This window comes from Poecilia formosa, unplaced genomic scaffold, assembly GCF_000485575.1.
Source record: "Poecilia formosa unplaced genomic scaffold, Poecilia_formosa-5.1.2 Scaffold513, whole genome shotgun sequence".
Taxonomy (NCBI): domain Eukaryota; kingdom Metazoa; phylum Chordata; class Actinopteri; order Cyprinodontiformes; family Poeciliidae; genus Poecilia; species Poecilia formosa.
In genome coordinates, this window is record NW_006800452.1 from 56,214 (window position 1) to 69,114 (window position 12,901).

General features: G+C 38.5%; 1 protein-coding gene across 1 annotated transcript in view; it reads right to left on the bottom strand.

Moving 5' to 3' along the window:
- Positions 1-4,851: 4,851 nt before the first annotated feature.
- The window catches only part of LOC103156980 (gastrula zinc finger protein XlCGF57.1), a 16,738-nt gene continuing 8,688 nt past the window's right edge, over positions 4,852-12,901 (bottom strand). The window contains exons 3-8 of the mRNA XM_007579232.2: positions 11,583-11,659; positions 11,378-11,503; positions 9,595-9,696; positions 9,390-9,505; positions 5,092-5,243; positions 4,852-5,002 (exon numbers count right to left, since the gene is read on the bottom strand). Of these exons, the coding sequence (XP_007579294.2) occupies positions 4,983-5,002; positions 5,092-5,243; positions 9,390-9,505; positions 9,595-9,696; positions 11,378-11,503; positions 11,583-11,659 (593 nt within the window). The 3' untranslated portion in view covers positions 4,852-4,982. The remainder of the gene's footprint in view (positions 5,003-5,091; positions 5,244-9,389; positions 9,506-9,594; positions 9,697-11,377; positions 11,504-11,582; positions 11,660-12,901) is intronic.

Here is a 12,901-nt window from a genome sequence, read left to right on the forward strand (position 1 = left end):
ACACCGGAAAACGTACTATATTCCCGTAAACTTTGTCCCCAGTAGTAAAGAAATGTCGCGAAGCATCAGAAATGTTCTAGATGGACATCGTGCGCATGCGTGATCCCGTTGTAAACGTTTTTTTTTTTTTACATTACAGTAAAATCAATAAAACTCTCTCATATCATATTTTTAAAATTGTTTCCACTAACAGACTGGTTCACTTTATGTCGTCTAGATCGCAAAAATATTTCTGAGTTGTTAAAGTTAGATACTGACAATAAAAAAATAAAACAAAACAATAGCAACAATCTGAAACCAAAAGCGATATTGTTGAATTTTAGTGCGCAAACGGGCTCACACAATAAAGCTACGTTCAGTTTTCACAAAACAACATGTACTTAATTTGAATATTTGAAAACTATAGTCATGATATGTATTACAAAATAAAAGTAATATATTAAAAATGTGTAAATGTGTTAATATGAGATTTAAGACACTCCAAAACAAGGTTTTCTTGGATTTATTTAAACCGATAAGATATGTTGTTATTTTTTTTCATCTGATGATATCACGTTATGGTACAGAGCGTCTTATGGAAGAATCTGGAAATGATCTGTTGGATCTTGTTTCTGTTTTTCAAACCAAATGAGTCAGCACGCCTTGTTTCAGGGCTGTGGATCATCTGGCGCCCTCTGGCGGTAATGAAATCAGGAATGAACATTTCCACAGAGGTTTTAGAAGTACTCAGTGCTCAGTACTTTAGAAGTACTGTCCTTAAGAAGAAGTACAGATAATGGTATGGAAAAAATATTCTAATAAAAGTAAAAGTACAGGTTGAACTGCTGAATCAATCAGTCAACTTTATTTGTATAGCACATTTCAGCACAATCCCTGCTGTATTGTTTTACTAAAGTAAAAGTAAAAAAAAGCACAAGTTTTGAAATGTACTTTACTAAAAAAAGTTAAAAAAATTTAATCTTCAAGAATACAAAATGACATTTGATAAGTCTAAAATACTTAGAAAGTTCTAGTAATAAAAAATACATTATTTTTGTTGACAAAATAAAGAAAAACGTATTTCTGAAAGCTTATTGTACATTTTTAAATAAGCAATTTATTAATAAACTTATATTATTTTAACATGCAACAAAATATCCAGAATCTATGGCGAGTGAAGAGTTGTAATAAATTAATGACACATTTTAAAAATTATTTAATACGTTTTTTATTGTCATTTGGCCATCTTCACTCTCCATAATAGTCAGGACTGGAGCAACAGTTTAGTATTAAGCTTTGAAAATGCATATTTTTCAAAGAACAAGCCAGTTTAGGGACAAATATGTAATTGTTACCACCAGCCATCTGCCATGAGCGACTGGAGAACACAGAGCAGAGACACAACAACAGGCCAACAATCAGGAGAACGTTCCATGTTCATCCTTGGAAGTGAAACTTTAACAGGAGAGGGAGAACAGTTAGGTGATGGCAGCATCATGACAGCAGCAGCCGTTGGAGGCTTCATGCCTCAGGTTGGGTCGGTCTGCCGGGACAAACGGCTCCTAGTGAGGGATGGGACCCAGAGACCGACTAGAACTGGAGATATAGACAGAAGTCAGTGTTTTATCAGCCTGTCGGGCCACCAGGCTTTATTTATGACACTGAGGTGGAAAAGTAAGTGGTTATTTAAAGACTTGTGATATGATCGGAATATGGCGGTGGAGTTTCGTGGGGGGAGGTGAGTGTAGATTCTGAGATCAGCAGGTGATGGTGAGTGGTGCTTGTTGGAATTCGTTTCTTTTTCTACGTGGAGGCAGAGAACTAAAAACTGGTTTCTTGAAAATGTAGGAACGAGGAAACAAAAGCCTGATTATCACTCATGGAGCAAAACAATCTGGTATCTGCCTCAGAGGATCTGATGTTTGTGGCTGAAGTGCTTTACTTTATTAAAAAAAATAAATAAAACCAATAAACAAACAAAAACATGACATTCCAGTGGCAAAATAAAGTAATGAAAAGTTGTAATCAAGACTAGAATTAACCTCTGGCACAGTTTGGAGGTTAAGAGATTTTCTAAGACAGCACCAAACAAATAATTTTTAGCCTTAAAATATTTTTTGGACTGAAATTGACCTGTGAAGACAATGTTGAAAAAGTCAATGTGACTAAAGATAATGACTGAGACATTAGTACTTTAATCCTGGAAATGTCCATCAGGTGACAGAAGGCCGACTTTGTAACTATCTTTATGTGACTCTGTAGGTTTGCCTCTTCATCTGTAGCTGTTCCTTCTTATATTTGGCTTTTTCTGTTTCACCAAGCAGTTTGGGTTTTTTGCATGCATTAATGTGTGCAGTTTGCCCTGAATTTACATGTGTAAATCCAGTTTGTTTGGGAAAGTCTGACTTCTGTTGCACTACATTTTTCTTCCCTTTGTGTTACCCAAGTCCTGCTGACCGGCTAACCCTGTGTGACCGCATTCAGCCTGTGGCGGTGCAGAAACCCATATTCAGCATTTCTGTGGAGTTTTTTTGTGTGTATTTTTCCACTAAGTTTTGCTTGTTGCAAAACACTTTTCCTCCCAGGCTTGTTGGAGTTTGTCTAGGGTGAAAAGAGGGTTTATGTGAGTTAATTTAGCACATTTTAATTTATAGATTAACAAGCAGTCGGTTTATTAAACGTCTCACTAAGTGAGGATCCAGAGTGGAAAATTTACTTCAGATCATAAATAAAAGTCAGATCTAACATGATGGAAGAAATTTCCGCAAGGTTCTCGTCAGGATACAAGAACAAACTCTTGTTTTATTGTGATTTTATGAAACAGATAAAGTAGTAAATAACTGTAAAGTGGATGAAAAAGGATAGACACTTTTTAAGATATTCCACAATGAGATCTGAAAAGTGTGGCAAGAATTTTTTTTTCATCCTTTGTCACTCAGACACCCCTAAAATAAGCATATAGGTGTGCATGCAAAATGATTTGGCTGCCAGAAAATAAACACTGAATGTCACTCCCATGGTGAAACATGGTGTTGGCAGCATCATGCTGTGGGAATAACTCTCACCAGCAGGGACAGGGAAGCTTGTCAGTTAATTTGCAGGTGGATCAAGGTAAACAGGACAGTAATGGAGGAAATACCTGAGACTCAGTCAGGTTCAGCTTCCAGCAGGGCAACAAAGTCTCAGGGAGACTGTTTTCATCAAAGAACATTCATGTGCCAGAGTGGCCTGGTCAAAGTACAGACCTGAATGCAATCATAAAAGACTTGAAACTTGATCTTCACAGATCCAATCTGGCATAGTTTGAGATGAAAAACGGACAAAAGCTTCAATCTTTAAAGACATGAAGCAGGTAGAGATAATAAGAAAAATTAAACACTTTTCTTGTAAAAAGACAAAAATCATTTCTTACATTTCAGCTCTACAAAGATCCCCCTTTTCTTCAGAAATCTGACTCATTTAATTTAGTTCAATTCATTTAATTCAACTACTATATTCCTGTTTAACTGCTCAGCAGGTAAAAAAGATCCAGGAAAGAATTTTTTATTTTATTTTATAAAAGTCTTCAGTGACTAATTTAAAGTTAAGGATGAAAATGTTTTCCTTGCCAGGCTGAGCGGTTTCCTCATAGCTGCAGCTGGGCGAGTCCCAAGAAAACAGTGAAGAGAAGTAGAGCAAATATTTATATTCTCATGGTGCAAAAAATAAATGAGGCTTTTTAAAACATGATGAAGGTTAAAGACTCCAGAAAGTCATATTGACAAATCTCTCAAGTATTTTGTGATGCGCAGATGAGGGTGGAGGTGATTGTAATGTTTTCCAAGTGCGTCTCGGTTCCCTGTGATTACAGGCTGCAGTGACTGACGCTGTCAGTAACAGCTTTCTTCCCACTCCAACGTTTACGCAAGCACTTTACGTAACAAACAATTTGAACTGTTTACTGTTAAGACTCAGCATCAGGTGCCTTCCTGGCGATGCGGCTCATCCTGTTCTGCAGGTTCTACCAGGGAGTTTTTCGCCTGCTGGCTTACGCACAGCAGCCTGATGGGTGGCAGCAGCCGAGTAAATAAAGATCAAACCGAGACACGGCTGGCGATAGAAGCAGAACAGGAGCTTGAGAAGCAAACATGTTGGAGCTGGTTGGAGTAAGTAAAGGTTCAAAATGTGTCTGACAGGAATGGTAGTTCTGGTATTGACGGGTGTGTTTCTTTCGTTCAGGTCGTTGCCGGATTACTCTTTGTTGTAATTTGCTTTTCTACAGGCCTGAAAGATGTGAGTAACCTTTTGATATTTTTGAAAATGTAACAAAAGCAAGTTACCAGCAAAGGAACATAACACCTGCTTATCTGATATGATTATTGCTGTTTACAGGGAAAAAAGCCTCAAAAGTCCCAAATTCCTGAATCCTCTTCCAACAGCAAACTGGTGAGTTTTTTTTTTTTTCCAGCTGCAGCCGTTTCATTTAAATCACAAGCGATGAAACATTTGATGCATGACTCTTTAACAGAACGACCTGAGTGAGGAAGATGTACATTTACTGGCAAAGATCCTTTCTGTTGGACTGGTGGACGCCGATCCAAACTACTTGCAACACCTCAAAGGCTTCAGAGATCTGAGAGGAGGGTGAAGAAAGAGAAACTAATGGACTCAAAAGCAACGATGTTCCTGGGAATGTCTGGAGATTTGTGTTAATATCACTGCAGTGCTGCTCAGCATTGTAGACTGGACTTGTTTTCTCACAGGACACTCCACAATCAGCAGAATATTAGGCACCTTATTCAGGTTAAACCGGATCCAGACGCGGTTCTCCTTCTGGTTAGACGTGCACAGAAAGTCTGGATCAAGTTAAACACAACAAACAGCTGGACCGAAGCGTGTGGAAGCTGATTTATTCTGCTGCTTGGATGCCTGTCATGCAATATTTATGAATTTTTGTTTTGAGCTGGAAACAATAATTGTAGTTAAAAGGGGTAGAGCTGTCTCAGAAATGCAGAAATGCTTAATCACTCCGCCTTGTTCTTTCCTGGAATGAAAAAAACAAAAGAGGAGCGATATAAAGGAGAACCTGACACAAAGAGGCTAAACGCCATGAATAAAAGTAACACGTCTCACTCCAGATTTGACTGTTGAGCCGGTCGCCGAGCAGGTAGAGCAGGGTCACCACCACCATGTTGAAGAAGAAGAAGCCCAGCAGGCCAGCGGCGCTGAAGTGTCCGAGGAGGGGATACACCCAAACTCCCACCGTCAGATAAACCCACACGATCCTGAAGAACCGACAAGCAGTGGGGAAATCAGTTTTTAAGGTTTATTTGTGGTGTTTCGTGATCTTGTTCTATCTTATGCAAATATTTACTGGTACAGTTGATCCCTTCTTGCAAAATCTGCAGTTTAATAATAAAAAATGATCTGCATCAAGCTGAGTGGTTCTGGTTTGTCCACTGAAACACAGAGGAAGATGTGTTGCCTTTAATGAGGCAGAACTATAAAGGGTTGAAAAGAAGCGTTTGTCCTGCAGAGCAGGTTCCTGCTGATGGCTCAAACACTGATGCTTTTCTTCCACATTAATATTCAAGCAAAAACTGATCTTTTTAAAGATTGCATGTTTTTGTGATGGATTGATTTTTTAAATATCCACCAGCAGGTTCTAAAAAAGACAGTTTGCTGAAAGAACAACACAGTCAGAAACCGTACAGAAAATATATAAAGTATGCATTTAGATTTAAAAAAATCTTTTTCTGTAAATCTGTTCTACCCAGAACTCCTGTTCAGTTTTAGCTTCTCCTGCTCCTCATTAATGCCACGCCAAGCAGAAGGGCTGAGATGTTCACATGTTGATGTCAGAAGGATTATCCATCGCTCACTACAGGAACGCTTTTAGGCAGTAAAATGTTTATTTTCTTACTTAAAAAAATAAGTAAGAAAAGCTTTTAAATTATTTGCATATATGCATCTTCTAATGTTTTTCTAAAATTGTATGAAAAGTGTTTAAATTAAAATCCTGAAGAATGTGTTGATTTATTTTTATTTTTTTACTAAATTAATCGATTAATCATCAGAATAACTGATTACTAAAATAACTGTTAGTTGCAGTCGAAACAAACTAGCTTTTAAAACAGTTCAGCAACATTTCTGCGACCTCAAAACTCAGTCTTCTGATCACAAGTTGAAAAGATTGACAGAGTTTAAGAGAGGATACTTTTGAATGGACGTTTCTCGCTCTGAGGATGAGTTGGTAGGTTTGAATCCCAGTCTGTCTGCATCTCTTTCTCCTGGACATGCTTAGGTTTTCTCCAGGTACTCCACTTTTCTCCAACAACCAAAAAAACTCTTAGTTTTATTTTTTAGCTGTTTGTGTCCCTTCGGTGTGAGTGAGCCCATCCCACCTGTCACCCAGGAGATCGGCACAACGGATGACCTCGACTTCCCCCACATGTTCATCAGTTCTGGATTAAATTATGTCTTTTTTCCAACCAAAAACCGGTTGGTTGGTCCTTTCTGTCTGTCCTGGGCCTGGGTGATGTATCTACCTGATCCGAACACGCGGCACCACGAGGCTTCGAGGTTCATGGCTACTTTCTCATCCCTCACCCATCATTGCATCAACACACAGGATCGTCTTCCTTCCACTCAGACCAGACACTGGCATGTTGCTGTTCTTCATCTATTTTCTTCCCACTGGAGGTTTTTAATAAAATGTTGGATGACTTGGAGTCAGACATGTTTGGCTCGACTTTCAGGGCTGAATTTCAGAAATCTGTCAGTTTGAAAGTAAGTGTTGTTATGTCTACTGGTAATATTGTAAACTTTGTGCTGCTGGACGCTCTTGTAAAAGAGATTTTTAATCTCACTGAGGGTTTTTCCTGGTTAATTAAAGGAAAATAAACACCTTTTTGCATGTATTTGATTTACTGCATAAACAGAATAAGCAGAACTCAGCAAACTGCAATAAGATAGAAACAGAAAATGCAAATGAAATGAAAGTGTTTGCTGCTCCCCTATGGTTTATCGGTAGCGTTCTGCTTGGCAGGTATTTGCCTCTTAGAAAGCTCAGATTTGCAGTGTGTGAAGCTGTTAAGTTGTGATTAATTACCTGATTAAATTACAAGCAAACTCAGTTAACTTGCAATTGCACACCGCACTGTTTTCAGATTTTCATTTGTAATGAAAATCCTAGCAATGCAGTGCTTTGTGTTTCTCTACCACATAAAATTCAAGCGAAATATAGTGTGATTATAACACAACTGAATGTGAATACCTTTGGGAGGTACAGTACAAGTAGTGCAGCATTTTACTGAACAACCTGCAGGTTACTTTTCCTTTTGACATTTCTGATAGTTCAGGTTTGACTTTTGCTTGTCATTGTTGGGTTGAATCAACTGGTCAAAGTTCCAGTGTGAACTTTGACCTGTAAAGGGTCACTCCAAAGTGACCCTTTACTTCCTTTTTTCCCATTAACACCTGAACCAAAGTACACAGCATCCATGTTACACACAGTATAATCAACACAGCTACAGTTTGTTTGAGCAAATTATAAATGAGACCAGCACTAACTGGGATAAATGAACATTTACAGCTTTTAGTGTTAAATTTATGGCGATGATTGGTAATAAAACTCTGAACCTGTTTTATTCAGTGAAATGATAATTTGTTGAAATGTGGGTGTGAAAATAAACAGCTATGAGAAAGTAATAATGTCTTGAGTGATAGCTTCTTCAAGAAGAGCAACTTCTAGAAAATCTTAAGATCCATTTTTCATTGGCTGTCTAATATGGCATATCACTCATATCACCAAAGTCCTCCTCTGATTGGTTGAGCAGTACCTTGTGATAACTCCTCACCTGGAGTTCAGTCTGTGGATTCTGAATGAACATTAGAAAACATTGACAAGGCGAGTAGACGCTGACAAACCTTTTAAGATCTGATCGTAATAAATGTTTTCTTGCATCATATTTGACATCAGTGTGTCTATTCAACAGAAATAACTCTAGTTGAAAAGCAAGAGGCAGCATCACACAACGCAGAAGAAGAGCGTAGCAGCAAGATGGCGGATGCCCAGTTTGACCTTGTTCTTCCTGTGGAAACATGCAAAACTGGTTCAGAATCACATTCAGGAACCGGAACAGGTTCCGGCCCGGCGCATTTTCAGGTTGCAAAATTACACAAAAATCCAGTTTTTTCGCATAGCGATCAGAGTCAGTGTCTCTCACCAGTTTACTTCAACCATATTTCCCTTCCTATTAGAATTCTGGTTTAGCTAAGAAATTTTACTGCAAGTTGGATCTGTGAGTCTTAGGCGCATGTTTCTGAGGGAGAGTTTTATGCTGAGCGTAAGAGAAAAAGGCAAAGTATGAATGTCAAACAGAGCTACAGATCGTCCAAGCTACAGACCCAAATATGGGATGTGTGTTTCTACGGAGCAGACTGTGCTAATGCATGGCTTGAGCTGTATGCCCATAAAAAGAATTGTCTTTCATAAGTTGCTGACGACTGTTTTTGCATTTCGACCTTCTGATCCTCCCTGGATCTCACACAGATCCGTAAGCTGCTGGTTTGAAATAAACTCTCCCTTTGTCCATGTGAACACAGCCCAAGAAAATAACTTTATTTTATTTTATTTCTGCCATTCTGGCTGATTTTTGTTTAACTATTTAAGTCTTTTCCGTACAATATTAGAAATACTTTAAAATATGCAAATAAACATATTATTCAATTTCTTTTTAAAGTGCAGTAACAGCAATCCTTCAGTGAACGCTTCATTATTTGAAACAGGATTTTAACATCAACATGTGAAACGCTCAGCACTTTCTGCTTGACTTAGCATCAGCTCAGTGTTCAGCTGATCTGGTGATTATTTTTGGGATTTAATGATTAATAACTGCATAGAAAAAGATGCTTAATATATTGCTTTTCTCCAGAATTTGAACCAGGTGAAGCTAAGCTACCACTTGAGGAACATTTTTACAGACAGAAGGTTTTTACTTCTTATTGTAAAATTTATATATTTTTGTGCAGTTTTAGTTTAATTGCATATTTTATTATATTGTTCTTTCAGCAAATTAACCTTTTATGAGTCTTTATACTCATTAGTAAATTAGTAATTTAGCAAACAGTTATTTCAACAGTCAATTCATTATGATTAATCTGATTGATTGTTTCAGCCCCAGCTTTTTGCTCAGTTACTGATTAGTTTTCAGATATTAATGAATAACATTTATTGGTTTATGTTGAAGTGCTGAGTTTTGACTTGACTTTCCTCCAAGATAAAGAGCAGAAAACGGGAGGAAAAAACCCAAACAGCTGGGAAAAAACCAAACTGTGTAGCACAGTGACGCCCAGTTTCACACTCAGCCGAACCGGTTTCACTCCGGAACTCTGGATGTGTTTACAGTAACAGCTGATTCAGCACTCACCAGGATAAATAAGCCACGCCCACGACTGACAGCGCTGCCAGCGCGTGCCTCATCTGCGGGTATGTGTGAGGCTGCACCAGCACTTCTCCGAGCAAAACAGGAAGGACCAACGTGTGCTGTGGAAACACCGGAGCAGAGGCGCAGTGAGCACAGCGAGTTTAGGTTAGGAAAACCAGACAGAAGGGAAATAAAGCAGAACAGATACCATGGCGTGGTTTATCCAGGGAGGGAAGAAGGCATCGATGTTTGCCGGATAGACTAACTCTCTGTCATAGGCAAAGATCGTCCAGAAGAGCACAACCACAAACTACAGGATTCAGAGGCCACAGTTAGAGCAGAGAACTACTTTTTAAACATGTTTTATTGTTTTATAGTAGTAGAACACAGTAAAACACTTTTTCTTGGTATGATTTTAACTTATGGAGTTTGCATTTTCTCCCTGGGTTCTTCCTCCCACAATCCAAACCACAATCCAGGTTCATCAGTTTATCCAAATTGCTAATATAAATACTTTTTTAAATTTAAACAAACTATTTCAGATGAGTATTAAATTAGGACACCCCCATATTTAATCCAAATCAAACTGACACAGAGGTATAAAACATCAGTTAACAGTCAGCTGTCTGTGATTCTGAAATGAAACAGAACATTGTGCTGAGATCCAAGCAGCTGGATGAAACCTTCAGTAAGAAGATTGCAGTAGTTTAAGAGTCTGGTAAGATTTAAAGAGCTTAAAGTTAACCTTTAAAGGCCAACATGCAAACATTCATCCTGAAGACAGACTGCAAGATGCTGAAGGAAGTTTCCCACAAACCACTAAACATCAGCAGCAGGCTGATGTTGTACTTTTGACTGGAGGTTCAACTTTTTAATGAGCAGTAGGAAGAGAAAACTTTTGCTTTCTGAGAAGAACTTAAAGGCCTGACTCAATACTGTCAGAGAAAGCAGACAAATGTTCAAACTTCTGGAAGAAATGTTCCTTGGTCAGATGAATCTAAAACTGAATCAACTGGACATAAGAACCAGAGAACAGGCAGGAAAATCCTCTCACACCAAGAGTGAAGCACAGAGCAGCTGCGTATCAGATTATGTTTCAGGAATATTTGAGACTATGTTACTGGCCCAAAAACGTTAAAATGTAGCATGAAATATATTTAGAAACAAACAATTTCAGGTGAGAACTCACATTTATTTCCACTCAAAATGAGACAAAAGTGTAAAACATTTTGGTCTTATACTCAACTGAACTGTCTGAGGATAAAAATATGGGAAGTTATGAGTCATTAACTTCTTGACTTTATATACAGTAGAGTAGGGGTGTCCAAAGTGCCGGCCTGGGGCCATTTCTGGCCCGCCGAAGTATTTTGTGCAGCCCGTCAACCTCAAATATAGAATATGGAGCAAATAGTAGCAGAAGTGGTTGATGCAGATGGACTTTTTTTATTTTATCACAGATGAACAAAATCTTAAAATAAAAAAAATTTGGCACAAAATTCTTTCCTTGTTAAAGTTTTTCTATTAATTTTAATTTTGGAGTAAACAGAACCACAAATATTGAGCTACTTTTACTCAAAAGTAAATCTTCCATCTCTCCTCCCCCCAACCTCTAAAGAAAACAATCAACCCTAAAAATGTTGAAATTGAGATGCTAAAATATAATAATGTAATAATTCAAGAAATTTTTACAATGCATACAGTATGATACAGTACAATTTTTACTTTTTGATTGTAAAAAACTAGTTTTTTTTTACTTGCAACTTGGAAAGAAGTTTGTACACCGTTGCTATTATTAGAGGATGGTGTGAGGCAACGTTTCCTCTGCTAGAAAATGTTTTTAATGTTTAAATACAGTCTCTTTGTTTTCCAGAGATCAATACACGAGATTAGACCTTAAATGCAAATATTAATAAAGAACTGCCTTTTTAAAAATTATAAGATCGTTTTGTAAATAAATAAGAAAGCTGAAATTACTGGCAGGATTTTCTCACCGTCCCAACAGGGAAGGCAAAGACGGAGAACAGGAGGTCTTTCCATCTGTTCAGCGCGCTCTCTGCCTTCTCCCCTGGTTGGAGATCATTCACTGCCGCCAGGCCAAAGAACGTCATTTGCAATAACTGAGAAAACACCAGCAAAATTATTCAGTTTCACCTGCACAACATATTCACCACAGTCATCACCGCTAAACGTGCTCACCAGGTTCAGAAAGGTGAGGTACTTCCATGGTCCTCCATAGACGAAGATCCCTGCAGGTAGCTCCTCTCCATCCTTTGCTGCCAGGTAATTCACAATGAAAGTGTACCAGCTGAACGCTGAGATGTGGAACGCTGCCCTCAGGGTGGAAGGCATTTTTAAAGCTTATGTTGAACAAAAATAAATTATTAGAAACTCAGGAGAACTAATCTAAACGAGCTCAAGTATTCCCTTCAGATGTGAGTATTTCAGGCAGAGAAGGTCTTTATAGATTAGTGTGATTCAGTCCAAGCTTATTAAGATGCTGGTGAGACGCAAAGCGACATTTTTAGACAAGAGGCTCTCTGTTTGTTATGATACGTAACATTTCTTCTTTCACAATCAACCCTGTGACTGAACGGTGAATTTATTCACTGTGGGAGCCTGTTAATCTGTTTCACAAGAGAAGAACTAAAAGTACAGCAAGTCCCATTTCGCTGCTCTAAGTGTTTCAAAACCAGCATTTGGTGTCATTACAGAGGAGCTGGACTTTCTGAACTGAAGTCTGTAGAGCTTAATATCGAACCTTTAACAGCAAATGAACGACAGTCAGAAAGGAACAATAAAGTCGACATGCCTGGTTATAGTGTCAAATTTTAAAAATCAACAAATAATCCTGCAAAGTTATAATTATTCTACACAAAGCTGCACGAAAAATGGAGAAACAAAAACAAATTTACTCTTTTTACATTTATATATATATATATATAGAAAGCCTATGACTCAATGCCACACACCTGGATCACTGAATGCTTAGAGATGTACAACATCAATAGGACTCTAAGAGTCCTATTGATGTTGTACCTTCATTGCAAACTCGATGGGGCTGTGGAAAACCACCCTTGAAGCCAACTGCAAACCGCTTGCACAAGTGTCCATCAAATGTGGCATATACCAAGGAGATGCTCTGTCCCCACTGCTGTTCTGCATAGGTCTGAACCCCCTCAGCCAAATCATCAACAAGACTGGCTACGGATACCGACTTAAGAATGGGGCCACAATCAGTCACCTCCTCTACATGGATGACATCAAGCTGTACGCCAAGAGCGAGCGAGACATCGACTCACTGATCCACACCACCAGGATCTACAGCACTGACATTGGGATGTCATTCGGACTAGAGAAATGTGGCCGGATGGTTACAAAGAGAGGGAAGGTCGTCCACACAGAAGGGGTATCACTCCCAGAAGGAACAATAGCAGACATAGAGCACAGCTACAAGTACCTGGGAATACAGCAAGCAAATGGCAACATCGATGAGGCAAACGAATAAGGCAAGTCCT